Source organism: Parasteatoda tepidariorum, chromosome 11, assembly GCF_982258835.1.
Source record: "Parasteatoda tepidariorum strain Cologne lab strain chromosome 11, Ptep-v5.0, whole genome shotgun sequence".
Taxonomy (NCBI): Eukaryota; Metazoa; Arthropoda; class Arachnida; order Araneae; family Theridiidae; genus Parasteatoda; species Parasteatoda tepidariorum.
Window position 1 is genome coordinate 70,827,673 of NC_141765.1, and position 27,645 is coordinate 70,855,317.

General features: G+C 28.1%; 1 protein-coding gene across 4 annotated transcripts in view; it reads right to left on the bottom strand.

The window, feature by feature from the left end:
- Positions 1 to 545: 545 nt before the first annotated feature.
- Positions 546 to 27,645, bottom strand: part of LOC107443983 (protein kinase C-binding protein NELL2) — a 120,660-nt gene continuing 93,560 nt past the window's right edge. For 2 of the 4 annotated variants that reach the window (XM_016058025.5, XM_071187307.1), the window contains exons 2-19: positions 27,187 to 27,318; positions 23,262 to 23,412; positions 21,241 to 21,511; positions 21,091 to 21,163; positions 18,550 to 18,632; positions 17,271 to 17,399; positions 16,152 to 16,245; positions 15,178 to 15,257; positions 14,219 to 14,330; positions 13,711 to 13,830; positions 13,160 to 13,297; positions 11,816 to 11,938; positions 10,922 to 11,155; positions 9,744 to 9,854; positions 8,755 to 8,996; positions 7,407 to 7,631; positions 4,582 to 4,631; positions 546 to 3,075 (exon numbers count right to left, since the gene is read on the bottom strand). In XM_016058025.5, the coding sequence (XP_015913511.2) occupies positions 2,814 to 3,075; positions 4,582 to 4,631; positions 7,407 to 7,631; positions 8,755 to 8,996; positions 9,744 to 9,854; positions 10,922 to 11,155; positions 11,816 to 11,938; positions 13,160 to 13,297; positions 13,711 to 13,830; positions 14,219 to 14,330; positions 15,178 to 15,257; positions 16,152 to 16,245; positions 17,271 to 17,399; positions 18,550 to 18,632; positions 21,091 to 21,163; positions 21,241 to 21,511; positions 23,262 to 23,392 (2,478 nt within the window). In that variant the 5' untranslated portion in view covers positions 23,393 to 23,412; positions 27,187 to 27,318 and the 3' untranslated portion in view covers positions 546 to 2,813. The remainder of the gene's footprint in view (positions 3,076 to 4,581; positions 4,632 to 7,406; positions 7,632 to 8,754; positions 8,997 to 9,743; positions 9,855 to 10,921; positions 11,156 to 11,815; positions 11,939 to 13,159; positions 13,298 to 13,710; positions 13,831 to 14,218; positions 14,331 to 15,177; positions 15,258 to 16,151; positions 16,246 to 17,270; positions 17,400 to 18,549; positions 18,633 to 21,090; positions 21,164 to 21,240; positions 21,512 to 23,261; positions 23,413 to 27,186; positions 27,319 to 27,645) is intronic. The other 2 variants (XM_016058023.5, XM_016058024.4) reach the window with 1 other exon arrangement.

Consider the following 27,645-nt stretch of genomic DNA (forward strand, 5'->3'; position numbering starts at 1 on the left):
ATTCCGTCTTCAAGAGTTATTCGTTAGCTAGTATTAATATTTTTTTTCCTTGTTTCCTTATTATTTGCGGCGTTAATGTGCATACCTAGATTTCTTTTTTCTTACTTTTAGCAGAATTCTGAAAATAGTTCTTAGGAAAACTCTGTATGCTTATTTTAGATTCAGTATAATAATGATATTACATTTTATTCCGTGATAGTTTGTTTGAGAATGTTATATGCAACCACTATGGTGAAGTTTTTCTCATTCCTTATATTTAATATCACTATAACTAGCTTTATTGCTGAATTCCTAGCTTTATTGCGCAAATCTAAAGTGTTATATGAACGTTGGGTGATTACTATTAGTATTTTGTCATGAATCAAAATTATGGTGTTTTTATGCGTTACGTCTCTGGTACCTATTCCATTAGTATAACTCTAATACGACCCTAGCAACCCAAAACTACAAGTTTAAACCCAAGTTTTAAACTACATTTAAAAAAACATCATGGTTTTGCATTCTATAAAATTGAGACATTTAGTGAAGAAAAACGGCGCTAGAAATTATTTAAAAAGAAACAACTTTTATTTACATGAAGCAACAATTTTAAATTATTAGTACAGTTAGCAGATGATCATCTCTTAGGAAAAATATGTTATCCATTAATGATTGTAACAATGTGATAAAAGCGCACACGGACTATAAATAGCAATAATAAGCTTTCATTCTCTGTAAAATATATTAAATACAACATTTTATTTATTATTCACAAGACTTGAAAAAAAGTTTCATTGAATCATTTGCATAAATATAATTCACACTTAAACCATTCTTTAATTGGGTGTCCTTACATTAGAAAAATAATTTAAGTTTTGCCAAAAATGTTAAATTATTAAAAATTTTATTTTAGTAAAATAGTGAATATAGGAGAAGGAATAAAAACTTACTGTTGACAATTAACACACAATTTTTCAGTTATTCTGTTAAACTCTCATAAAACACATATTAAATTAGATATGTATGTACACATATTGAAATGAATTGCCAAAAAAGTTTTTAGAAAAATTAAGCAATTCCAATATCAATTATTTTTTTAAAAAAAGATGTTCATTCATAATTTATGTACATATTTTTGTATTTAAAATAAGTTTAGAGATATTAAATTTTAAAAATGGATTTTTAACTTTTTAATGTTAATTTTATGAGAATTTTTCAAACTAAATATTTAATACTGAACTTCCTTAATAAAAATTTTCCACGATATTCAAAATATTTTCTAAGAATAAGAAAAATATATATTTACAATCAGTTACTACATTTTATAATACAATCATAATTTCAAGTTTTAGCCCTCTTCAAGAAATTGCATATTTAATACAAGGCCCCCAACTTGAAAATTATATTAAAAAACATTGTAAATGCTTTCAATTTTACATTTAAAGAATCTGTGATGCGTGTAAACAGTTTATAAACTCACATTTTAATCTAGAATTCTAGCTAAATTTTAATAAAACCCACGCTAAGTTTTTCTATGAAACCGATACCTAATGAAACTATTACAGATGTGAGAATAGGCAATATTAGTAAAGATAAGTGCATAAATATTATGGATTATTGAAAGATTAAATATTTTTGAGTCTATAAATAAAATAAGTAAAACATATCAGTTTTGATAAAATAGTTAAGACAAGCTATTCTAAAATTATTTATACTTTTGAGGCCTTTTAGAAGGAAGACTTCGAGCATAGGCATTACTTTTCTTTTAAAGTGTATTTTCTCGCTATGTAACAGATTCTATTGTTGAAACATCTACGAGTAGGTGGCGTATGAGAAAACTATTGCATTTTGCTGTTAACAATGCGGAATGTCAGCAAAAAAGAAAAAAAAAACTAAGTTTAGGAACAGTCATTAGTAGACTTCATTAAAGATGAAGTTGACTATGTATCATCTTATTTGGAATGTAAATGATAATTGAATTTATAACAAGCATATCAACATTCTGACAGGCATTTAAGTGTCTGTTCGCAGCATCTTTGAAATAAATCAAAGAATCACAACAATATGTTGTCACAAAAAATGACTAGTCCTAACACAACGAAATAACAGTCTCAAACCCTGTTTAGGTGATGTTTATGCATAAACGAAAAAAAAATATATACTCAAGAGTCCAGCTCTTGATTTGTAAGGTGAAAGATTCAACCATACCTGGAAATTTCAAAATAGCCTGAGAAGCGGTCCCTGTACATAACAAACTGAGCCTAACTGTTAGGTTGGCTACAGTATATCGTCATAATATATTTATATTATATTTAGAAATAAATTAGGACGTAACAAATTGGTTTAGGCAAACAATCAACATTTTATATACAAATTATTACTCAATAATAAAAGTCATAATAATAAACATATAAAAACTCCTTGAAATTATACAACAGCAAAAATATCAAATATGATTGTAACACTAAACTGAAGTATGGTAGAGTGAGAATTTTTCCAAATGGAAATGACCTTCAAATGAATTAAATATAGAATAATTTTACAACAAATGGAATTTTACTAGCATCTGCCCTGCAGACGTATTTTCAAAGAATGTCTTTTTCTGTTCAAGTGTAATTTTTATGGCACTGCATTTCATTTTGATAAAACCTTCCCAAAGCTTTTTTTCTTGTGGACTGTTCATGCCAACAATTACTGGCAGAAGGAACATTTCGCAGCTCTTTAGGAAAGGTGAGTATCCCTTGGAGAGCTTTGTACTCTAGCACCTTTCTCAGAAGCACCTTTTAACAATGGAGTCAAATGCATCTTACCAAACATTGGTTTGTGATTCCTGTTTAAATAATTTTCCTTAATACTGTTTTGTATAAATTCAGTATTAGAGGAGTTCTTAGGTGCTGTAAGAAGAAGAGACAAGAGTTTCCTAGTTGTTTGAGAGTTAATTTTTTTGGAATGATTTTTATCCTCCTCAGAGTTCTCAATAACATTGCTATTATGTGCAACATGACTATCACTAGAGTCATTAATTCGAAGAGATGATTTAGAATTATCACTATTATCATTGCAAGTAGTATTGAATTTGCAGCACAAAAATCCATCCTAAAAAATTTAAAATATATTTAATTAAAGTATATTAGAGATTCATACAGAGTGAACGAAAAGTATGAAAACGGGGAATATTTTAGACCAAAATCTAAAAACTTATGAACTATTTAAAAAAAAATCGATTCAATGATATCAATCTCAACCCCCTATCAAACTAGTCACTTTTGGGTGAGGGGTAACTTCAAAATCTTAAATAGAAATTCTTTATTGCAGATTTGAATTTTCCAAAAACCTCAATTTGCTCTACGAGTTTTGTATTTTAGTTCACAGATGACACTGTCAAAAAAAGAAAATAGTGTGCATATTGTTTAAAATTTTGATATAATACAAGACAGATAAGAAAATATAATTATATAAATAGCCATGTTTGATATTTTTAGACAACTTTTTCATACCAATCCCATCCCCTGGGAGTTTGGCGAGTATCCAATTTGTTGTAAAGTAGTTTTCTTATCTTATTTTTGTTTACAAGAAATTTACTCGTACTTGAATGTAATGCAGATTTTTAAACCCAAAATTCCTTATTTAGAAATCAAATAAATGCATCTTCCGACCCAAATCTTTAATTAAAAAAAATGGGGGTGTCTACTAAAATTTTAGAGCTTGGAGTCTTCACATATTTGCAAAATATACCATTTTAATTTTTCTCGATTACAGAGCGCCATCTGTGAACCAACATTCAAAATACTTGTAGGCAAATTGGGATATTTTTAACTGGAGAATCCAAACCCTTAATAAAAAAATGTGGACTCTTATTCAAGATTTAAAAGCTATACCCACCCACAAGGAGTGAAGTAGAAAATACATCACACATATCTGACTTTTGAAAATATATCACGCGTATAATAGATTTTCGATTCGATTAGTATTTTTTACATATTTATAATTTCACTTATATATTTTATCGTAATTTTACCATTTTAATACTTTTCGAATACACTGTGAATTTCAAATTCAATTTAAGGTAAGCATGCATATTATAAAACAAGCTAAGCAATGAAAATGACAAGCTATTTAAAAGCAGGCAAGTTATAGCGCTTACAAATTTAATCGGTGCAGAAAGGAAAAAAATTGCAAGAAAAATAACTAAGTGCAATGCAGCAAAGAGTCATACAAAAAAATGATTATTTTTTCATAAAAATATAATCCATTTTTATTAAATTTGATTTATTTCTTTGAAGATAAAGAGTGCTCAGTTGGTCGAACTTCGTCGGCTTAATGACAAAATACTCATTGCTTCTAACAAACAAGGAATATTACTAAATCTAACAACTCTTCAGTCTTTTAATGTAAATTCAAAAACTGAAATTATTTTTTTTCTCCATAATGAGTCTAACATTTATTTATTTTAAAGTTAATGCTAAACTTTTGTGCTGTATGTATGTATTTAAATCAATAACAATTTAAAGGAAAAAGTAGAGAAAAAAACATTTAAAAGTGCATTATTCGTTTCTTTGCTAAAACAAAAAAAGTGCAAACATATATATTAAAACTGATTACCGAAGGAAACTATAGCCCACATTGCTCACTGAATGTTGGCAGAATGGTACCTGCAACAGGATTGTTAGGATTGTCAGTAGAAAAAACATGCTTACACACAGTTAGTAATTATAAGTTAATACACATTAGTCACTAAACTTTATTAGTTAGTTTGTTAAAAAGATCCTCTTATTATATTCGTTCTAGTTATATTGCTTTTCATTAGTAATTGATTAAAAACATTTAAGAACTCCAAGACAGAATGTTAGTGAAAAAGAAATGATACAATGAATGGTACAATCAATAACTAACGAGATAGAGAAAGCAAAACCATATTACTTAGAAAAATAAAAAGAGGCCATAAATCAAATTGTTTATAGGGCAAAAATGATTCTGTGTTCGTCATGCAAGCAGTGATAAATGGTAAGTAATCGAAAATCCGTTTATGATGTGCCACAGTAGCTCAGGAGGTAGATCGTCGCCTTCTAATGAGGAGACCCAAGTTCGATCCCAGCGTCGGCAGGACAATTTGAATCCCGGCTCGCACCAATCACAGTGCTGATATAAAATATCCTCAAAGATAGACGGATTGTGAGTTAGAATCCCCTTGGAGTAGGGTTAACAGTAGGAGGTTTTCGTTGCTTTCCCTTGTATGTAACGCAAATGCTGGTTAGTTCTATCAAAAATCTTCCACGAAGGCTAGTTTGTTCCAAAGCTTGATCCAGGAGTTCCCTTATCTTCTGAGTTGAGTTCAAAGTTGCAAAGTTCGGGAGCTAAACAATGATAGTCGTAAATTAAGAATCGGGTCGGCTGTTAACGCAGGTTATAAAGTAAAATCCGTTTTTGAAAGCGACCATTAATAAATAAATTTATCTTAAAAGGCCGCTTCTTTTCGATTTTCGAAGACTGAGGAATTAATGGTATTTGGAAACGTTACAAGACTTAGAAAGATGTGGAAATTAAAAAATCGGTCAAATTTCTCCTGGAATCGCATGACAATGCTTGAAACATGCAGGCAATGAAGGACTTTCTGCAAAAATTAAAAATAAATAAATAAATAAACGCTTTATCTCGGCACCCTACTGTTTATATTTTTCTCCATATGATTTTCAATTCTCTTATTAGCTTTAAAAATATCATCGTGGTTACCTTGACGCTAAAGTCAAAGTGGACGACTGGGCTACGCGCAACTGGTGCAAACTGTAACCAAAGATTTTTATGAGCATGACATTATTTGATTAGCGTCTAAGTTGAACAGAAGCTTTGTAAATTGTGGACAACACTTTCGAATTTCAATAAATAAATTGCATTAATAACTCTCCGACTCGTTATTTATTGACTGTGCCTAAAATATTAGAATTTTATTTACTCAGAGCTAAAAATTATCAGAAAATGTTTCCAATCTCGAAATAAAATTTAATTTGAGATTGCTTTTATCATGCGTGAAAGAATAGTTAAATTGAAAATAATTGACCTTTCATATTAAGGAAGCATTGTGAAAATTGTAGAATAAAATATTAAATTTCATCAAAAATAAGTTTATATAAAGACCATGTATCGACAATCATGAATAAAGCTCGCTTTGCTTGCTTAAAGTGCCTGATAAATAGCATCCCAGTAATATATTACATTTAAAAATTTGTTTTAATCTTTTTTTATTTTTTATTTTATGTGCGTCGATGCAAACAATCACATATTTATAAATATAATCAGTACTTTATTCTGATTGTCTATAGTAAGGTAAAAACGACAGTAATGTATGGTATTACATTACTAGGCTATAGATAATATTTCCCATGAGCATATCCGAAATTAAAGAAACCGTAGATTTCTATAGGCAACTATTAAGATAGACAAAAATTTATTATTGACAATAAAAAAGCGCTGTTTAAGTGTATTGCATCGTAATTTCAACAATACAAATTGATTTTAATGTCAAACATAGTTAATATAATTTTTTTTTAAAAAGGAAATAACATTTAAAATGATTTGTAATATCACGCATTTAAATTATTACTTTTCAGAAATCATTACCTCTGAAGTTTTAGGATTGAAAAGGTATTTCAGTTTACTAAATGCATGTATACGAGCTTGAAAATTATAAGAAATAAATTTTAAACAAAAATATAACGAATGATAGTGAAGATATATTGATATTAGTTTTTGATTATAAAGCTGAAATGCAGAAGAATCGAAATTTATCTAGATATTTCTAATTACTTTAATAATTTTAGCGAGCTTCACGCTTGAAAATTTGTTATATTAGTTGATAAGCTAATTTAAAAATATTTTATAAGCATGTAGCGTGAGTATTATTGGCAAAAATATAAGCAGGTGTTTCATAATAACTTTTTATTAATTTTTTTAAATAAAAAATTGCTAAAATGTTTCAGATTATACATGCATTATTTCACACATGCTAATTAGCAAGTAGTTCTTAAGCTTGTTATTTGCATGTTACAAGAAATTACTGACAAGGAGTTAGTAACTAGCATACTATAACTAGCTTTTTAAGTGGGCCAAGGAAACAAAAAACTATCTCTAGTAAAAAATTTTGAAATAGTAAATGCAGAAGAAATTTAAATTGTTAACAAGTAATTTAGTCAATGTAAATATTTAGTGAAATTAAAATAAACTATTGATTGTTAAGAATATTGTAAACATATGTGATACAACATGAAACTTTTAAGTGATCATTAACAATTTAGTAATTATTAACATTCAAAAAAGAAAAGCTTAGAACTGAAGTTTTCCTATTTCCATTATATATATTTTTAAACCATTGGTATTCAAAATGGTCAAAAACAGATTAAAAAAAGAAACTATAAGCATTTAACATATCTTACTTGACAATGACACGAAGAACATGGATCATGAGCAAGAGGTATCTTTTCACCAGGTTTATAAACAATACCATTATATGCACAACCTTTAATTTGGCTATGGGTAGCATTATATTTAAGTAAACATGGATCACTCTCGCATCTTGGACAACAGTCACCTGGTCTCTGTATTGGATTGTCACATGTAACAGGAGGGCATTCTAAGTCCCAACAATCAATTTCATTATGCTGTGAAAATACAAAATATTAATATTTTATAAAGAGGATGCAAAATACACAAAAAACTGTTACTTCTTGAATCTCAGATTAGACACAATGATAAGATTTCTTTTTCATGCAGGGTGGTTATAATTAAATTGACTCTGTTTAGATCCACATAGAGTCCGTTATGGTTGACGGATTGCAATGAAATTTGGTATACGCGCTACATGGACCATAGAGAAATTTATAATAAGAAAATTAATTCAACTTTCGATCATTTGGAAAAAATTGCTCACTCATAGAACAAAACCCAATTTGAAACGCATAACTTTATTGAAGTGAATCATGCCTTATTCTCAATATGTTTCCCATTTTTATCAAGCACATGTTCAAAACGTGTTATAGTGTAATCAAGTGTAGCGCGTAGAGTTTCTCGATCTATTGAGGCAACATATAGTCGATATTCTTTCCCTGCGCAATAGCTGTTGTTCTGATAAAACAATTTTAGCTGAAACACTCGTTCTTTCTAATGTAATGACACGGTGGAGAATGATTGTTAAGGGGGTGACTGACTTTTGGCCTACAAAAATTACACCAAATTAATAAATACTTTTCTGTACATGAAAAGCGCCCACTGTTTGCTGTGAATTTGAACTATATTTTATTGTATAAATAAATAAACAAAAATGGCAAAATGCTCAAATAGTGTTTAATTGACCCCATTTTAGAGCTGCTATGTCTAGAAGAACAAACAATGAACAATGGTTAAAATATTTTGCAGGAAAATGTGCAAATTAAAGTTACATCACTATAAAAAACATTTAATTTCAATAGTACATTAATAGTTAGAGTTTAAAACTAGCTTGAATTAATCAATAAATAATATCCATAGTGTTTTTTTCAACATTAAATATAAAATTCTATTGAATTTGAATCGTAACCAATGTTGATTAGTTAGATTACTTTAATTTTTTTTAAATTAGAAAGGTAACTAAGTCCCAGAAACTTCAAAGCGTGAAGTTCATAAAAAAAGCAAATTTCTTTGTTAATTTAGTGATGAAAAATTTAAAAAAATATTTTTCTCCTTTAAAAATTTTCCTTAAAAGATGATTTTATTTGTAAATTATCGATCTAAAGTTAAACAACTCACCAAACATTCGCATGTTTGACATTGGTATATCCATTGATCACCATTATGAAATGATTGCGTTGTTTCTTGATGCTGACATGTTGATGCATGATCACAGTGAGGGCAACATTCATAATCTCTTTTTGTACAATCACATTCAACTGGCTCACAAGATACTATTCCTTTTTTACAATGACATATTGTGCATGATTCACTCTGCCAACTTTCCCCATGTAGGCGCTCTTCACCATAATAGAGGCAATCTATAATCAATTCTTTAGTATCTTAATTCAATTAAATTAAAATTAGAAATAAAATAAAATTTTATATCAAAATTATAATACTTTTTTAAAATAAACTTGTTCAAATGCAAAACAGTTAACGTACAATATAGATTATTAGAGTTACTTAAAAAAAAAAAAAAGCTGGAAAATTCGTAACGCAGAAAAATTTGTAACGAACTCGTCGCAGAAAAAACTCGTAACGTTTTAACATCCAAATAAATAAAGCTTGAATTTTATGCAGCAAATAAAGTTATGACATCGTGAAAAAGCATAGTATCGCATGAAATTACCTAGAATGACTAAACTAGAAGAGTGGTGATAACAAAGAGAAGAGTTCTGGATGATCTCTATTTTTTTGTGGACAAGGCTGAACCTCCGTTCTAGTTCTAAAGCCTGTAGTTCTCACTTTCTTCAATTTAGGCAAACTAGTATCGCATAAAAAGGCCATACAATCGTTATGGTACGATAATGAAGATCCTTCAGTACCGAAGCACAGAACGATAAAGTTGCGTCATCGTAGTACTGGAACAGGAACGGTCATACGTCCATTTTATATTATACTATGTACTTTTTCACCTTTTTTTAAAACAGTAATTTAAAAATTATCGGAAAAATTAGTATCAAAATTAATTGGAAGCTAAGAAATTACGTCAAGTTAATCTTATCATTAAATTAACGCCAAATTGATCCTTAAAATTTTTAACAGAAATTAAAATAAAAACTTACTTAATGAACAGGAACTATTTTCTAAGCATTCACAATGATAACCACCATCATCATTTACACATAAACTTGATAGATCGCAAGTATGGCTTCCAGTCAAACATTCATCAATATCTACAAAAAAACGACACAGTTTATTATTAAACACTTCGTTTTCTCTAATAATAGATTAATAATAGACTGACTTCGTCGAATAACAGACATATGGTAGAAAATATCAGATTTAAATTGCCAAAGGAATATTATCCTTTCGGAAACTCTCTGAAGTTTAGAGGTAATGGTTTCGATTCTTGACATAATTTGTTGCATTTTTCACACTCTTAGTGATGTTCTTCTGAGATGTGTTCTCGAAATTTGCAAAGACTAATATAAGTTATTATATCACACAATCCGATACACTTGTGTATGAATTAATAAAGAAAAAAATTATGTCATTAGAAAGTTTTAGAATTGCAGAATTCGAATTATTTCCTAAGAACTACAACATTTTATAATCAAGCAATTTTAAAAGATTAGTTAAGATAACAAATTAATCGAAATAAATACCGTATGCTATAAGAAAAATATTGTTGGTTGGTTTTATTAATAATCCTAGAGGCAGTTTTACCCTAACACTCGCCTTATTTTGGTCATTGTATGAAATAAGTAATAATTTTTTGGAGATTCAGCAAAAGTTACTAAGTTAAAAATCTCAAATAACGAGATATTTACTTCTTTAATTCCTGCACTTAGCGAAGTTTCAGCATGATTTCAGCTCTCGGTGTTACAGCTTATCGGGAAAAGATCTGTAAACTCTGATGTTTATTATGGTAATTTAAAATTTATTGAATTTAAACGTATTTTCTTAAAAAGAAATATAACCAAAAAAGTACTACGTTATCTAAAGACATTTTGAAGCTATAATGTGAAATGCGAACAATGAATTACTTGTATACAACTTCTGAACTGATCTATTTGTCATAAAAACCAAGAAGATTTATCATTCCTAAAATACTGTCCAAAGTAGTGTTGGATAGCATATGAGCAGAAAATCATGACATAAGCATATGCAAATGGCCACAACAATTGTTCAATTTTCAAAGCATCTGGTACCCAAATGAGCGATGTAAGGACGATAGAGGATTCTTATGAAAATATTAAGTAATATGCGTATAAAAATAATGCACTGCATTAGTATTTACCTTGGCAGTAAGGTCCTAAGCTATCATCTGAATGACTTTCATAACCTGGCCTACATTCACAATAATACCAACCAGGCATATTTACACATTGTGAGTTGGGTTGACAAGCATGAAGACCAAGTGAACATTCATCTACATCTGTTTCGCATATTGTGCCTGTGTAACCTGGTAAGCAGGAGCATAAATCTGGAGCAACACATTCACCACCATTTAAACATTGTTGAGTGCAAACAGCTGGAAAAAAATTTAAAGTTTATGCAAAGATTTGCTTCAAATGCTTCTAGAGAAAATGTCTTATAAAAATGCTTATTATAAAAAAATTTGTTATTTTAATTGTTTTTCTTAAAATTAGAAGATTTTAGAAATGTGGATATTCATAATACATGCATTTATTTTACATTCATTAAAAGATTAATTAATTTTAGAATTGAAAATTCAAATAATAGAAATTATTTCTAAAACATCTGAAAAGCATTTAATTTGTCTGTAGCGTGTTTCACGATGTTTTCTTATATGAATCAGTTTAACGTTAAACCATAATATCGACTCCTTGAACTATAAAACAGCACAAATTTGCTACAACTTTAATTAGTAGTTAAATTGAACCATGCTTTTGTTGGAGTTGAATCATATTATTGTGTAATCTAGCTTAAGAAGTTCAATTAATAGAAGTGTTTGGTTCAATTTAGCAACATATTAAGGTAAGTGCAAATCTGAAAAATATTATGGTTCAACACACTCAAACATTTCGAAAAGTGTAGGTTAATAATGCATTAGCTGTTATAACATTAGAACTATGCAGAAAACATTTCTATGATTTTTTTAATCCTGATATTTAAGAGGTGTGTTAACTTGGAATCAAAATAAGGTTAAAAGCTTAATAAGAGAACTCACGTTTACATTCGTAGCCATCCCCTGAGTATCCATCTTGACATTTGCAAGTATAACTACCAGCTGTATTTAAACATAGAGCATTTTCATGGCAAGAATGTTCACCAGTGCTGCATTCATCAATCTCTAATAAATTAAAGGAATTAGTAACGAGTTGTTAGATGAACAAGAATAAAACAGTTACGGGCAAAACACCTCAATTGTAAATAATATTAACTATAATAGTCAGTATTTAGAAAGATAAGCTTTTTAATGAACCATTTAATTGAGAATAACTTATAAGATGGGCTAGTCAGCATTTTTTTTTTAAACTACAATAAAACCTTTTTGCAAATGATATTGCTTTACCTTTCGATTGACAACTTTTCGATTATTGATGGATTGCACATTCGTTTAAGTGGCAGTTAGCTTGACAATAGTTCATCCCGCGAACCGAACTTTGTTCTTAAAAGGTTTATCATTTGAAGATAGGTGTGCCATTTCATACCATCCTATTGAAACCAAGGGTTTTATTTTAGTTTATAACCGGAGCTGAACAGCTGACCCAATTCTGAGATTACGACTATCAACGTTCAACTCTGTAGCCTTGTAAGTTTGAACCTAACTCAGAAGACAAAAGAACTCCTGGATTTAGCATTGGGGACAAAGTAACCTTCGTGGAGAACTTTTTAATGGAACTTACCCACATTTGCGTTATATGCAGATGAAAACCGCGAAAACCTCCCATGAACTTTAACCCATGACCCGTTACTATTACTGAGTTTATTTTGTGTCAGCACTGTTTTTTGTGGGAGCCGAAAGCAGAATTTGTAACAGCCAGTCATCTCTAGGATTCGAGCCTGGATCACCTCATCGGGAAGCGAGTGCTCTATACCCTGAGCCACTGCGGCTCTGAAACCAAGGGTTGTGAAGTACGTGTATTCAATTTCTGGCCAAAAGCGGCGATCAGTAGAGATGATATCCTATGTAGAGCTGTAACAGTGTTATAGTAGTAGCATTGTAATATTCTCAGTTGTACATGCTGTACGAATACAGAGATCATTTCAGTTTTGTCCACTAGAATGCCTGTTTCACAAACGTGCTTTACAAATTTGGGTTCAGATGGTTGGCGATTTCTTTCCAAAAACCCTACTGTTTCAGCAGCGCAGCCCTTATTTTAGCAATACGTTCTAATTATTTTTCAACGTTGATCGAGTGTAAATGGAATTAATATGATTCTTGGAGATATAACATTGTATTCTAGTCGATATTCAGAACGTCAGACAACTGTTACTCTTAAAAGACGATGCTTCACCCTTTACAATATACAAAATGAATTTAAGAAGTTTTTTTTCTCCTTCTACTTACCAGCACAGTTAAATTTATCAACTCGTCCATACCCTGGAAGACATTCACATACGTAATCTCCTCGAAGATTTACACAAATCGTGTTTTCTCTACAGTGATGACCATCATGTCCACCTTCTCTTTGACACTCGTCAATATCTGGAATTTAAAACAAATTACACATTATTATACAAAATAATGAAAGAAGAAAAAAAGACAAAACTGTATTTTATTTTCGGGCATAAAAGGTAAACGCAATAGAGTTGAATGTAATAGTAGGAATGCTGCATCAATATCCTTTCTTTTTAAAAAATTATTTCGAACAATTATTGCTTTGTGGTCAAGATTTTATTGACAATACTATTTCGGATTAAATTTTATGCTTAACAATTAATTTTCAATTAAAAGTAAACAGAGAATAAAGAATTTTCATGTAAATGCTGGATTGCTACATAAGTAGAGATTAAAAATTGTTAAATGCACATTCATTGTATCCACTGGGCGACTTTGTTCTGCTTGGAAACATATTGCCTAAAGTTAAAATAATCAAATTTAAAATATAATTTTATTACCTGTACAGTGTCTACCATCTCCTTCGAACCCTCTATTGCACTGGCATTTATAATGTGTATTCAGATTCATACAAGAAGCATTTCTATGACAGTCATGACCTTTGCCACAATAATCAACACCTAAAAAGAGAGCACAATTTAATTCATTTATATATGGTATAAAAATTTACTTCATACCACGCTTATTAAAATAAAGGGAAAAAAGAAACTGTTATTGTTATTATTGCAATGTGACAAGTCATACTTTTTTTTCAAACGTGATATTCTTGCATCAAACTGTTCTTTATTATTATTTCCTTTATATAGTTGTATAAGGATCAGAGACAACTTATTGTCGACATGAAAATAGCGTTATTTTTCACCAAAAATATCCTTTAAAGACGCTCTCCTGAATATTTCGAAAATGTGGTTTATCATTATGTTGCCGACAAACATTCAGTTATCTTCATATTTTTAGAACTAATTAAATGCGGATAAATGGACATAAGAAAGTAATGAAATATGGTACCTGGACAGAAATTGCAACATTCATCAGGAGCACTAAACTGCTCCTCTTCCGGACAATCTAGAACAGGACAGCTTACTTTAGGATCGATTCGTCTACAATGCATACTACCATTCTGTGGAAACAAAGCGCTTATTTAGTATTCTACAATGCATATACTGCCAATCAAAAGAAAAAAAACGCTATTTCGTATACAGTTCAATTATTTCAAACAAAACCTTAAAAATACAAAGCTATGGAATTTTGTTTAAGTAAATCACTTTGCACTCAAAAAATAATCACCGTCACCCTAAAATAATTTAACCGGTTATCCATTAAAACTGAACAGCAAAGCTAAGGGTTATAACATATATTTATAAAATTATTTTTATTATGCACTGAAATATATTAGTATGGAAACTATCTAATAGATTAATAAGTGGAAAAATATTTTTTAACATCATATTAAAAACTTTTAAAGATATCTGTTGTTTATTAAGCGAAGGAAAGATTTAAACGAAGCATTCGCGTGGTTGCAAAATTAGCAGAAGATACTTTCTGCAAAAAATATCAGAATAATAATATCAGAAAATAATAATTCAAGTTATATTTGACAATTTCTTTTTGCGTTAAAGTTAAATAAAGTTTCCAGAGTACTTTTAAATTATGATAATTTTGTCACAATTTTCTCTCATTTAGTTGTTATTTTTGAGCAAATGAGGAATTCGTAGAAAATTAAATTTAACGGAGTGTTTAACTCAACACGTGAGGTATATTTTGAATATAAAACCCACTATTTTACGTTTTGATTCGGATGTTGTCGCCTATTTAAAGAATTAAAAGGCACATAAAAACAAATAACATATTTCATAAAAGAGAATGATAATTTCAACATGTTGAACTTCTCATCAAGCTCGAAATGTTCAATCTTTATTCATTAATATATAAATATTAAAGCAAATAAATATAAAATTTATGCTTACAATGCATTCACACTTTGCACATTTAATAGGACTGGTCTTCTCACCATGGTCATAAAGAGTATTTTCAAACAGGCACTTTTCTAAAATAGAAAAAAAATGAAATTTTAGAAACGAAGAATTTCCGATTGATTCAATTTTTATTTTTGCATATATCAAAATATTTCACTAAAGAATCTTTCACAGATTGCTGATCATTTTGTTCTTAAAAAAAACATCAACAAAGTTTTTATTTTTTTAATAACAACAGAAGAACCTTTTCAGATTGAGAATATTTTAATATAGCTTTGAAATTTGTGTATAAAAATAGTTCAGAACTCAAAAGTAAAAAATATCATGCAAAATTAGCAACGAGAAAAAAAAAGACTGCGAAAATATTTCCTATTCAAGTTAGATTATAGGAAGTTTTATGTCACATCATTTAAGTTTAACCATAAGGGTTTTCTCAATTGGGCTCTGATCTTTGACAAGATCTTGCTTTAAAAGAGTCAAACGGTAAAGTAACTAGCTACTGAAACTCCCTAAAATATACGATCAACAAAAACCAATTGTGGTTTATTTGCTGTGCTATTCATTGGTTGCTTTATCTGTTATTATAGGTACTACAAGTACAGATCGTGGTAGTTCCAGTTCAAACGTGCGTGTTTTTTAACTGACCTGACTTTTGCTTAATAGCACGCTTAATTTTTTTTACTCGTTTAATATTCTTTGATTAGAAAAAGTCAAATTTATTCTTATTGGACTTTTTTTAATAAGAAAAAAAGTCCAATTTATTCTTATTTTCATAATTTTTCTCCAGTTTATTTCAAATTAATCATGACAGATTTACATAAACGTATTTTGTACGATGCATCTATAACAGCAGAATTTAAGATTTCTTTACTACAGTTACGGCAATTATTGTAGAAGATATATTTTTATCGGTTTTTTCTGAACAGGTTTCTTAGGTTAAAAAAGATTAAAATTTTCATACTTACTGAGACAAACCGGACAGCACTCTCCAGGAACATGAACCGGATTTTTACATTGAACAGACGCACATGTAACAGGCGCACACTTAACTTCACCATGCTACAAAAATTTAGTATACATCAAAATAAGCACACATTTAATTATTTTAATTTAAACATGTTTACTGGTTTTAAATTAAGAAAAAAGCATTAAAGCTTAGTAATAAGGATGTTAACTGCTATTCATTAATTTTTTTTTTACTGTTACTAATAAAAATGATGATAGAACAAAAGTTAAACTGTTTCAAATTTTCCACATTGTCAGCACCAGATAATGGAAAATTATATATTTTCCATTATCTGACAAATTAGCAACAGAATTTTTAACAGAAAAAAAATCCTCTTTGAAACATTGTTGTTGAGGGAATATGCATGCTGACAGAGTTGAGAATGGCTCATTAGCTATAAGAAGTCACGATAATATTTTTCAAATATTTTTTACTACTGTCTAACTAAGCAACTATTTAAAATCTGGTTGATTCAGTTATTAAGTATATAAAAATTAAGAAGTATCATTTCTTTGGATTGTAAATAAGTAATCTCAGTAAAATGTTTCATTCGTCATTTCTTTTTGTGAATTTTGTGCTTAATTTGTCAAATTGAATCTAGACTGCCACAAAGAAACTTGATCTTTGTTTCGGAGGAGCTCGGATTTAAAGTCTTCGACTTGTGGCACGTAATTTACGTTCGATCTTTGTTTTGGGAACACTGATTTAAAATCTTCGTGCCACAAAAAAGTTAACTCGGATTCATCTCTAGACTGAAAGCGTTTTATCTTTGAATAATTAATATTATTGCTACTAAGTACGATAATTTTAAAATTGTTATTTCTTGTGTTATAAACTTAAACACATACACAAATAATTCAAATAAGATTTTAAAATATTTTAATTCAAAACTTATTAACTGCATTTTATAGATAATTAAGCAAAAAAAAAAAATCATCTAATTAGATCGAACACATTTTCAGATAAAAGTTTTGTAAATTGGAAGAAGTGAATACACATTTTAATCCCTTATATGTTTTGGAAATTCATCCTAATTAGAATTTTGTGTGTAAAATTAGAACTTAAATGTTATTCTTACCACACAAGAGCATATATCACATGCATGTTTCCATGTTGAACCATCGGGATGTGTAGAACCATTGAAAATGCAACTTTTTTGGCATTCACACTGTTGTAATGATGAAATATGATGTTCTGCGTTAGCTAGCTGAAATAAAAATATTTTTCTAGATTTTTTAAGAATACTTTTCATCACCGAATGAAATTGATTTAAAAATTGTTTCCAATTATAATGCATCATTTCACATATCTTTAAAAATAACTTTTACTCGAAAAACACGATTTATTTCCAATCCAGACGGCATGAAAATAGTTGCCAAATGCTAATGATGGTTAAATAATAGACCATATAACAGGAGTTTTATTCCCCCTCACCCAGGGGGAATTTCATAGTTTGAGGGGGATGATTACAATTGCTTCTTTCTGCATTGCATCTTTAGAAATTGAATTTAGGGAATACTTTCCCATACTCTCTGATATGAAGTATCCATTTAGTTTTTCTGTTGAAAGATTCTTCTTAGCAAGATGAGTTTCTTGAACTATAAATGGATTCATAAGCTTTTAAAGAAGTCACTTACTGAATTTTGGACTTTCAAGTGTGAGAGAGACAAAAAGACGGCTCTGGTTTTTATTTATGTCAATTTATCTTTGTCACTCAATGAAATAAATTCATTGTTGAAAGTATCATGTAGTGCTTTTTCAAAAAATATTTCGTGCTTAAAAAATTATCGAAAGAAAAAAAAAATCCCTGTGATCTTATTGAACAAAAAAGACTAATAATACAGTTACTTGCAAGATCATTCATTTTTTATTAATTTAATTATTTTTAATTTATTTAGTTAGTTAGTAATAATATAATATATAGTTAGTAGTTCGTGTATACCATAAATAGTTAGTTCGTGACTTTAAAAAATGTCCTCAGTCAAAAGTTTCCTTGTTAGATGAAGTCTTTCTACTTCAGTTGTATTTATTTATTTATTTATTATTTTAAATAAATGCAACAGGAACTGAACTTTAGCTCTGATAAACAAGCAATTTAATATCTCGTTACACATTATGCTGTGAGATATGTTGTTTCAAACTTAATTTGATCGTTAACAATTAATCCAATTGCATTACAATGCAAAATAAAAAAATGTAGTGAAAAAAATCTTTCCAAAATTTAGCCATTTTTTTTCAGTTTTTCATCAGGTAAAACTTAATTAATATGTGATACACGCCATTTTAAATACATAAGGAATATGAAGGATGAAGTTTATTTTTATGATAAGAAATAATAATAAAATATTAAAACTTACCCGTTCTGTAAGTAGTTTGATGTGGTTTTCTAGCTGAAGAACAGATTTTTGTAATTGTTGGAATTGACCACATGTTGGGCAATCTAAAATTTATATCGTAATAGTACATTTATAAAGATGAATAATAAAACTAATAAATGAATTCATTAAGTCACAAATATAGTTACATTCCTTAAATCATAAGTTTAAAAGAATGTAATTACATCTATGACTTAATGAATTCAGTTGGTTATATTTTAATAATTTTATTTTTTATTGATTAATTTTGATTTTTTTCCAGAATTGCTTGTTTCTCCTAGATTTTTCTGTCAATTTAAACAAATTCGTTAAAAAAAAACATTTAGCTAAAACTGTTATTTGGTTAGGATTTAATAGCAAATAACCGGATGAAGTAATGCTGAATAGAACCGTACTACTCTGAGCAAAATTTAACAAAATTCAGTCATAAATTATGTCAGACCAAAAAGGAGCCGAGAAACTAATAGAATCATTGAAGAAACTTAAGGTTGTGGCTCCAGTATTTATTCTAAAAAATTAAACCGCATGAAGCGAATTAAAATATTTACAAATATATTTCAATTATGAAACTGGTGTACATATATGGGTCATTCTCACAAAAACAGTCATTTTCATGTCCCCAGTATATTTTATGTTTGTTTTGCAACTTAAGAAAAAAAAAATTTCAGGGAAAGTGTCCTTCAGAATGCAAGCTAACAAAAGAATAAAAATAAAATTATCAATTTTTATTTTTTATTAATTTTAGGTAATAAAAATATACCAATATGTCATTCCCTCACTTGTCCCCACTGCTGATTTAAAAAAAGAAAAAAATTGTTTCTGAAAAAAAAAATTTTTTTTTACAAATTTGTGTTTTTTATTTGAGAATATTGAAATACAGATTTCAGAAAATAAATTTTAAATTTTATTTCTGATAAAAATATTAACACAGCACTATTTTAAACTTTGTCCCCAGTGTTTCGCGTCATTCCCTCACAACAATGTTCGTATCACCTGCAATCATCTTAGAATAAAAATATTTTAATAAAAACTTCAGAAGTTAACAACTGGCATCATAGAACAAAATTGCAGTATGTTTCCATCTTCAACTTAAAGAAGCTTTGCTGTGGAATAAATTTGAATGAATCAAACCAGGTAAAATTTTTTACATTTGTCATTCCCTCATGTCGTTTTTTAGAGTAAAATAAAATACAACTTCATCGAGAAAGTGGATAATTATATGTTGCTTTCTTGTATGAATATAATTGTATGTGATTGACTTCAGAAATTAATAAAGCCTAACTGTTATTTTTAAATTTTATTGAATTCATCATTCCCTCACTAGTGTATAAAGTGAGGGAATGACGCTGAAGTGAGGGAATGATTCAAGATGAGTATATTATTAAATTTTTTTTTGTTCAATCGTGCCAGCCAATTTTATTTCCCAAACCTGTAAAAACTATTAAATATATAAGACTAAATTATAATAAATATTAGATATACTTAGTATGTTATCATTTTCAAACTTTAGGTAGATGTAACTTAGATAAAAACATGTATCAAAATAAAATATCATTCCCTCACTATTAGTGTCCGTCCCTCACTTTTTAAATAGTGAAAATAATTAATTTACTTATTAATTAATTTGAAAAATAAATTAATAAATAGATTTATTAAACTAATTAATTTATTTATTAAATTAATTAATTAATTATTAATTATTATAAATTAATAATTATAAATTAATTATTTAAGAAAATAATTAATTTAAATATTAAGTATAATTTATAGGATATATACTTTTTCTATAATGCCATTACATATTTCTATTAATATAGAAAGTTTCAGAGCTTTTTATTCACTTTACTTTTTTGGGATTTTATGAACTGAAAAATGACAGTTTTCGTGAGAATGACCCATATATATTTTACGAGAAGTCATAATTATTTCCTATGTGAGTTCATACTTTGAAATCTACAAATATTTTCGAGTAAGTAAAAAAAGGTTCGTCTTTTATATTCTACAGAATTCTCGCAATAATATGCAAGGTCACAATTAAAATAATTTTAAAGCTTAAACTAGAGGACAGTTTTAAATAATATTTACTATTTTGTAAACAAATACAGTCTGTTTAATAACTGATTCCTTTAACAGAAAATTTAGAATACTTGTTTGTCAATTTATTCCATATCCGATTAGCATTTATCACGCGAATTAAATATAATGGCGAAGTACTAGAATAGACATGTTATGACCTTACTTTACTTTTTGGTGAATCTAACTTGTTTAACTGTGTCTTAATCTTATTAAATAGAAATATTAAACTGTATCCATTTTTCGCAACATTGAGGACTATTTGTTGAAAAAGAAAAAAAAGAGCTTAAACTAAATACTATTTTTTTTTGTTAACGATATCATAAAGTTTCTTTTTTGAATTATGCTTTTTGATAATTGGTGTTCATTAAAGAATAGACAGACAATTTTTATTAACGTTTGATTTAGTACAACATTACCTCATTTATAATAAAGATTTAATGTACAAACCTGTATCTAGATTTGGACACTGTATTAGATAACCATGCGCTTCTGCAGCAATTTTTACATCTTGTAAATAACCCTGAGAAAAAAAATATTTTGTTAGATATTTGTAAGGAAGATTAAATCAGGTTAGCAGGTGAGTAAGTTAATTTTTACCTTGTACATAAAATGACGTGCGTTTCTTTGACCCAACCATAAGGAAATATTTCGTCCACTAAAATTATATTCAATGTCCTGAATTAATCGCCTATAAATACGATTGCAATCAATATATAAGTTAACAGTATTTCCACTGACGCTTAAAGCTATTTCATGCCAATTCTTGTCAGCTAAATGATATGGGAATGTTTCAACAAAAGTAGAGTTTTTGTGAGTGTAATGCAAACGAACTTCATCTTTCCGACCACTGCTTTGAAGCTCCAAAAATCTAAACGGAAAAATAAATTATATAATTAAATATATATTATAATATATATTCTATATAAATTTTACATATTATATTAAACTTTATATATAATATATATTTTATATATAAAATTTATATAGAATATATATTATAATATATATTCTATATAAATTTTATATATTATAGTATATATTTGACATAAATTTTATATATTATATTGCATTAAATTTTATATATAATATATATTTCATATAATATGTATTATAATATTCTATATAAATGTTATAGATTATATTACATAAAATTTTATATATAATATATATTTTATGTATTATATTTTATATAATATACATGTGTATAATATACATAATGTATATTACAATATATATTTAAAAGATATTATGTATATTAAAAAATTATATTATACATACATTATTTAAATACATTCTTAGGTTTTTAATTTAATGGAAATACATTGATGTTACTTTTTCACAGTAACGAATAGTTGTTACATGTGAGTCATCAATTTCTCTTTCAGGTCAAAAATAGAATTCTGTAAAAGTTTAGTGAATTAATGAGGCAAACTTGAATAAAGAGTAAAACTAAAATCATGCAAACTTCAAATTTAAAGTTTTTAACTATCAATGTTTGGGGGTGATAGGCAAATGCCCCTTCTATATCAAGCCCTGCAATATCAGGCCCTGCAGGGGACTTCGTGAAGGATTTGGTGCAAACAAAGTCTTATCTTCCTAGCCCCATTCTAGGAGGCTTTGGTACAACCCTTTAGAAATGTTCTGAGAACCCAACTTTAAAAAATATTTGATCATATTTTCTCAGAAAGCTTACTATTTCAAACGAATTTTATTCAAGATTAGACAGAGAGTAAAAACAAAAAAAAAACATAAAAGATTTTTTTGATGAGTGAAACTTTCGCCCAAATGAGTTAAGAAAATGGCGTTCAAGTTATCTGAGTTTGAAATTCTCATAAAATAGAAAGCTACCTAAAATAACATATTTAAAATCTTTTAAGCATCCACATTATTTTTATCCATGTTTATGAGTCATAAGATACAAAAAATATATACTAAAAGTATGAAACTACAATGGTTGACAAAATTAAGTAAGAAACTAATTATGCAGTTAAAGGCAATAACTTTCTATTTCTTTGAATACTTTAAAAAAAAGGAACACTAATCTACTTATTTTAGAAAGTATATCCGCTGGAAATTTTTTTATGGCAAAATATACTTTTAATTCACAGAATAGTATTAATTTCAAACCTTTTACATAATTCATTTTTTATATTAAAAAAAGCAAAATTTTACCTTTATTATTATTAGTTCGCAAAACTGAATTTCTTCAAAGTTGTTTTAATCCATAAAAATAAGTCAAAATTTAGATTACCTCAAATCATAACAGCTGTTATAAATTTTGAATACATTCAAACTACAAGTAAATAGAAAGCATTTACAAGAAAAGAGTATTATGATATATTCTTTAAAGAAGATATAAACTTGAATGAGAATTGCTTGTCAACCAATGTACTTTCCTTTGATTTAATTCTAAATGATTGCACCTCAAGTAATTTAATGAAAGAGTAGACTAAAAATGAAAAAGTAGAAATTCTAGACTAATCACGAAAAAGCAGAAATTCTAGACTAATCATGAAAAGGTAGAAATTCTAGACTAATCATGAAAAAGTAAAATTATAGACTAAATTTGAAAAAATAGAAATTTTAGAAGTACGAGACAAACTAAAATTTAACCTTACCTTTCATTTCCGTTAGCAAATGAAATGATTGTCCCAGAATTTTTTTCCTCTTGTTTTAATGTTGCTATGAAACTAAACTCATTTGTCACAGACAAATGATTTGCAATTTTCTGCAACATATCTGCAGGCATTTGTAAATGCCTGGAGTCACCTAAGAAATAAATATTTCTTTTACTCAAGTGCATTTATTCAGAGAATTCATAATTTGTATTGATATTGTACTTTTACAAATTTCAGAATAGAAATTAGAAACATTTAGAATTTTTGTCTATTTAAATAATGAGTATCACATTTTAGATATAAAGGCGTTTAAAAAAGGCGTTTTTTAATAACTTAAAATATGACGGATTTAAAATTTATGTAAATATGTTTTGATTGAACGATTTCTCATATTGCAGAAATAACAGCAATACAGTACTGGCAAAAAAAAAAAAAATCTTGGCAAGGTCAAAGCAAGCGCAAGCATAAAGTTTAAAAACTTTGTTTTTTTGATTAATTCCATGTTTTTGCACAAAGTTTAATGTATCTTAAACTTGTTAAAAAATCTCGACAAGCTAAAAGTTAATTGTCAAGATATTTTTAATCTTAAATATGACAATGCGTTTAAAGTGCCAATTTTTTTTTATCGCCTCAGTATCAATAGAAAACCGCAGATGTATGAAATTCTTTTTATGGTTTCAAGATTTGACTGCTTAAAAATATTTATAGAAATATAAGTATGAATATTTAGTTTTGCGCAGTAAAATGTTGATGAATTTAAATGAAAATGCAATGAATTTGTAATGTTATTGTTCTTAGCATACTGTTCAAGCTCTAAAAAGAGAAAATTTTATACTAATATGACCTTTGTTAAAACTACTAAAATTTACACGCCCTAAATACAACCCCTGAAAAAAAAACTCTTTTCCTTGATCATATTTTTAAAAAAAAAAAGGTTTAAACTGATTACAAAATGGAAGAATATATTAGAGAGAAATTTTAAAAGGGTATTTTTTATTTTAAAAATATTTGGGTGAGCCGGGGTAAAATAGGGGGGAAATGGGCGCACTCACACAATTCTATTTATTGATACATTAAATGACAACATAATGGTCGGAAAAAGAGAGGATGCAATAGCGATTACTAACTTAAAAAAAGTTGTAACAAAAAAAATGAGCCCCATTTATTTTATTTAATTGCAATGACATGAATAAGACGACGCTATGATTCGATGTATTATGTGGGGCATAAACCAGGCGGTGATCGAATTTTACATGCTTGACGGCAATCTCGCAACACTTTACCGCAACACAGTACCGTTTGGAGGAAAATGAGTCAAGTGCATTCGGGTTAAGATGATCTCAAAGAATTGTAGCATCCTACTCGCATGAAGGAGTATAAAATACTAGAGGTTGGATTAAAGAATACACGATTTAAAAAAGATATTTTTTAATTAAACATTGCATTTGTATGCACAAAATGTGATCCTTCAAAATAAGGACTTTTAATTTTGACAAAAATCAACAACATCATATATTATATATATACATTCGCCTTCCAATGCGGTGAACCGGGTTCAAATCCCTGTGACGGCTGGAAGATACAAATTCTGCACCTGGCTGAACTGCCACAGTGCTGACGTAAAATATCCTCAGCTGTAGGCGGATCATGGGTTAGAGTCCCCCTGACGTCAGTCTAACTGTGGGAGATTTTCGTGGTTTTCCTTTCTATCTAACGCAAAAGCTGGTTAGTTTCATTAAAAAGTCCTCCACGAAGGCAAACTGCTCCCAATACTCGATCAAGGAGTGCCCTTGTCTTCTGGATTGGGTTCAAAATTACAAGAAACATTGGTAAACATTGGTAGTCGTAAACGAAAATTCGGTTGATTGTTCAACGACGGTTATAAAAAAATAAAATCTACCTATACCATAAAGTAAAATAATCAAAAATAATTCAAATGGACTATACAAAATCAATTTTAGGATACGGCTCACAATAAATCACTGGAAATTTCAATAATGTGGGTTTTTGCAACCCCCCCCCATTTGACGATAAAATAAACTGAAATACGTTTACAGAAAGCATGGGACAACTCTATTTTTTTAAAAATATGTATGTAAAAGTTTTTTCGTTGTTTAAACAACTGTCTTGTCCTGTCAAGAAATTTTCAGTTTAAAGTGCCCGCTTAGAAAGATATTCAAATAGGAGTTATCAAGTAAGTGAACATGTCTTATTTTTCCGAAGGTGAAAAATACTGAGTTGACTGCTGAGCATTGGTTTAAATTTTATTATTGCAAGGGAGAAGAATTGTGTAAAAAAAGAGCATCCAAGCTTTTCCATGATATTCGATAATTTTTTATGCTTAAAAATACTTAAAAGATATGCATGAGGGGTTAAAATATGGTAATCACTAAGACAATAAAGTAAGAACGAGGCGGTATTTTTTCCCAGAACAGAGCCCTTTCTAATGACATACACGCAGATATATTATTTTTCACGAGATGAAAAGAATTGTTTGCCCATGTTATTGTTTATCTTTATGAAAAGATCCCGAAGTATTTATTGCTTACATTTTTATTTCAAAATCGTTTTACAAAGTTCAAAAAAATAAATATCTCGTTATCTCTTAAATAAGTTACAGAAAAACTAAAACAAGTAGTAAATTTATTGTTGAATAAAAATCTGAAATTTTCGGAAAAAAAATTTAATATGCAAATCTAGAATGACATATTTAAAAATTATTCAGTAAATTACATGTTGATACTTTTTGAAATAAAATGAGCTAAAATTTGTAGTTATTTTTAGCTGCAGAATTGAATAACAGTGATTAAATTTATATAAATTTAAACAATTATTTTTATATTCCCTTTCGAACCATTAGAAGAAAGTAATTTTCATTGAAACAATACCTCAATATTAAACCAAAACAATATTAAGGACTTTTGCTGTTGTTGTTGGAGGCGAAAAGTAACCAAAATATTTCCAATTTTTTTTTCTTTTATAAGGATTTGCTTTTGCATTGAACAGAAGTTTCGCAGCTTTGAAATAAAGAAACTAAAAGTAATATGAAAAAAGTAATAAGTAAATTTAACATTGTAAACTTTATTTCATGTGAAATTCCAATGCAATTAAAGACTATATTAACCCATGAATTGTAAACTGTTTGCTGAAAAGAAATCACTTTATTAGTTTCATGCTTGATAATGATGGGAAAAGTATGTGTATTTGCACAAATTAAATAAAAAATAAAATATAAAAATAAATAAGTAAAAATTGAAAAAATAGAGGATTCAGAATTTGGTCCTCCCATTTTTATTTTTAAATCACAAATATAGCATAACAATTAAAATTGACTTACTTTGCGTAAATGGGATATTTGGAATTGAACTAAGAACATCCAATATATTTATTAACAATGTATTGTAACCTACCTCATTTTCGAAATAAGTCTTTTGTAATAGCGTCTTCTTAAATACCCCGAATTTTGCGAATAAATTTTGAAACTTATTTATTAAAAACCTTTTACTTACCAATTAAATATTTGAATATCAAAACATGTTCAAAATTCCCATTTCTCATATTCTCATAGTAAGGGATGGACTTAAAATTTACTTAATATTTAAAGTAAGCAGTTTATCAAATAAATAAAACTAAAATGTTCATTTAAAAATAAAATAAAGGGTAAAATTTAAGAAATAATCAAAAATGCACTCAGAAAATGTTCACATAGAAACAAAAATAAGTGTTGGTACAAAATTAATTTGCATATGTTTAGGGGAAGATTTTGAAAAGTAATTATAAAAATAACAAATAAATGTAAACTTCGAATTAAAGTAGTAGAATTTTATAATAATACATATTTATCATATCAATTTACATGTTGGCATTTAAAGTGGAAACATTTAATGGAATTATGAAGTTGCATTAATTTTGAATATAAAATTACCTTGAAGAAGAATAGCAGGAGATAGATGATGAATACCTTCAACTACAGTAAGGCCAGAATAAGTATTATTAAAAACTCTAAGTCCTTCTATAAGATCAAACTGATGCTTCGTATCAACGTGAAAACCTGAGGCTGAAAAATAAAAATTAATAAATTAGATTGAAATATTTTGCAAATATGAAATTGTTTATTTTTGCTCCTTATATAATTGCGAAAAATAAGCTAAAATGGTAAAAAGTGTTTTTGATCAAAACTGTAACTCTTGAAAAAAAAATATATTTGAAATGTTTGAAAACTAAAAGGAAAATATTGCACTTCATAAGGATATATTACACCTATAAATTATATTCATTTGTTTTACAAATATAAAATAATCTATTTTTTTCCATTACGTAATATCAGATATGAAGCTGAATGACAAAAAGTGTAAAAACATGGGATTGAAAGTAATTCATGTAA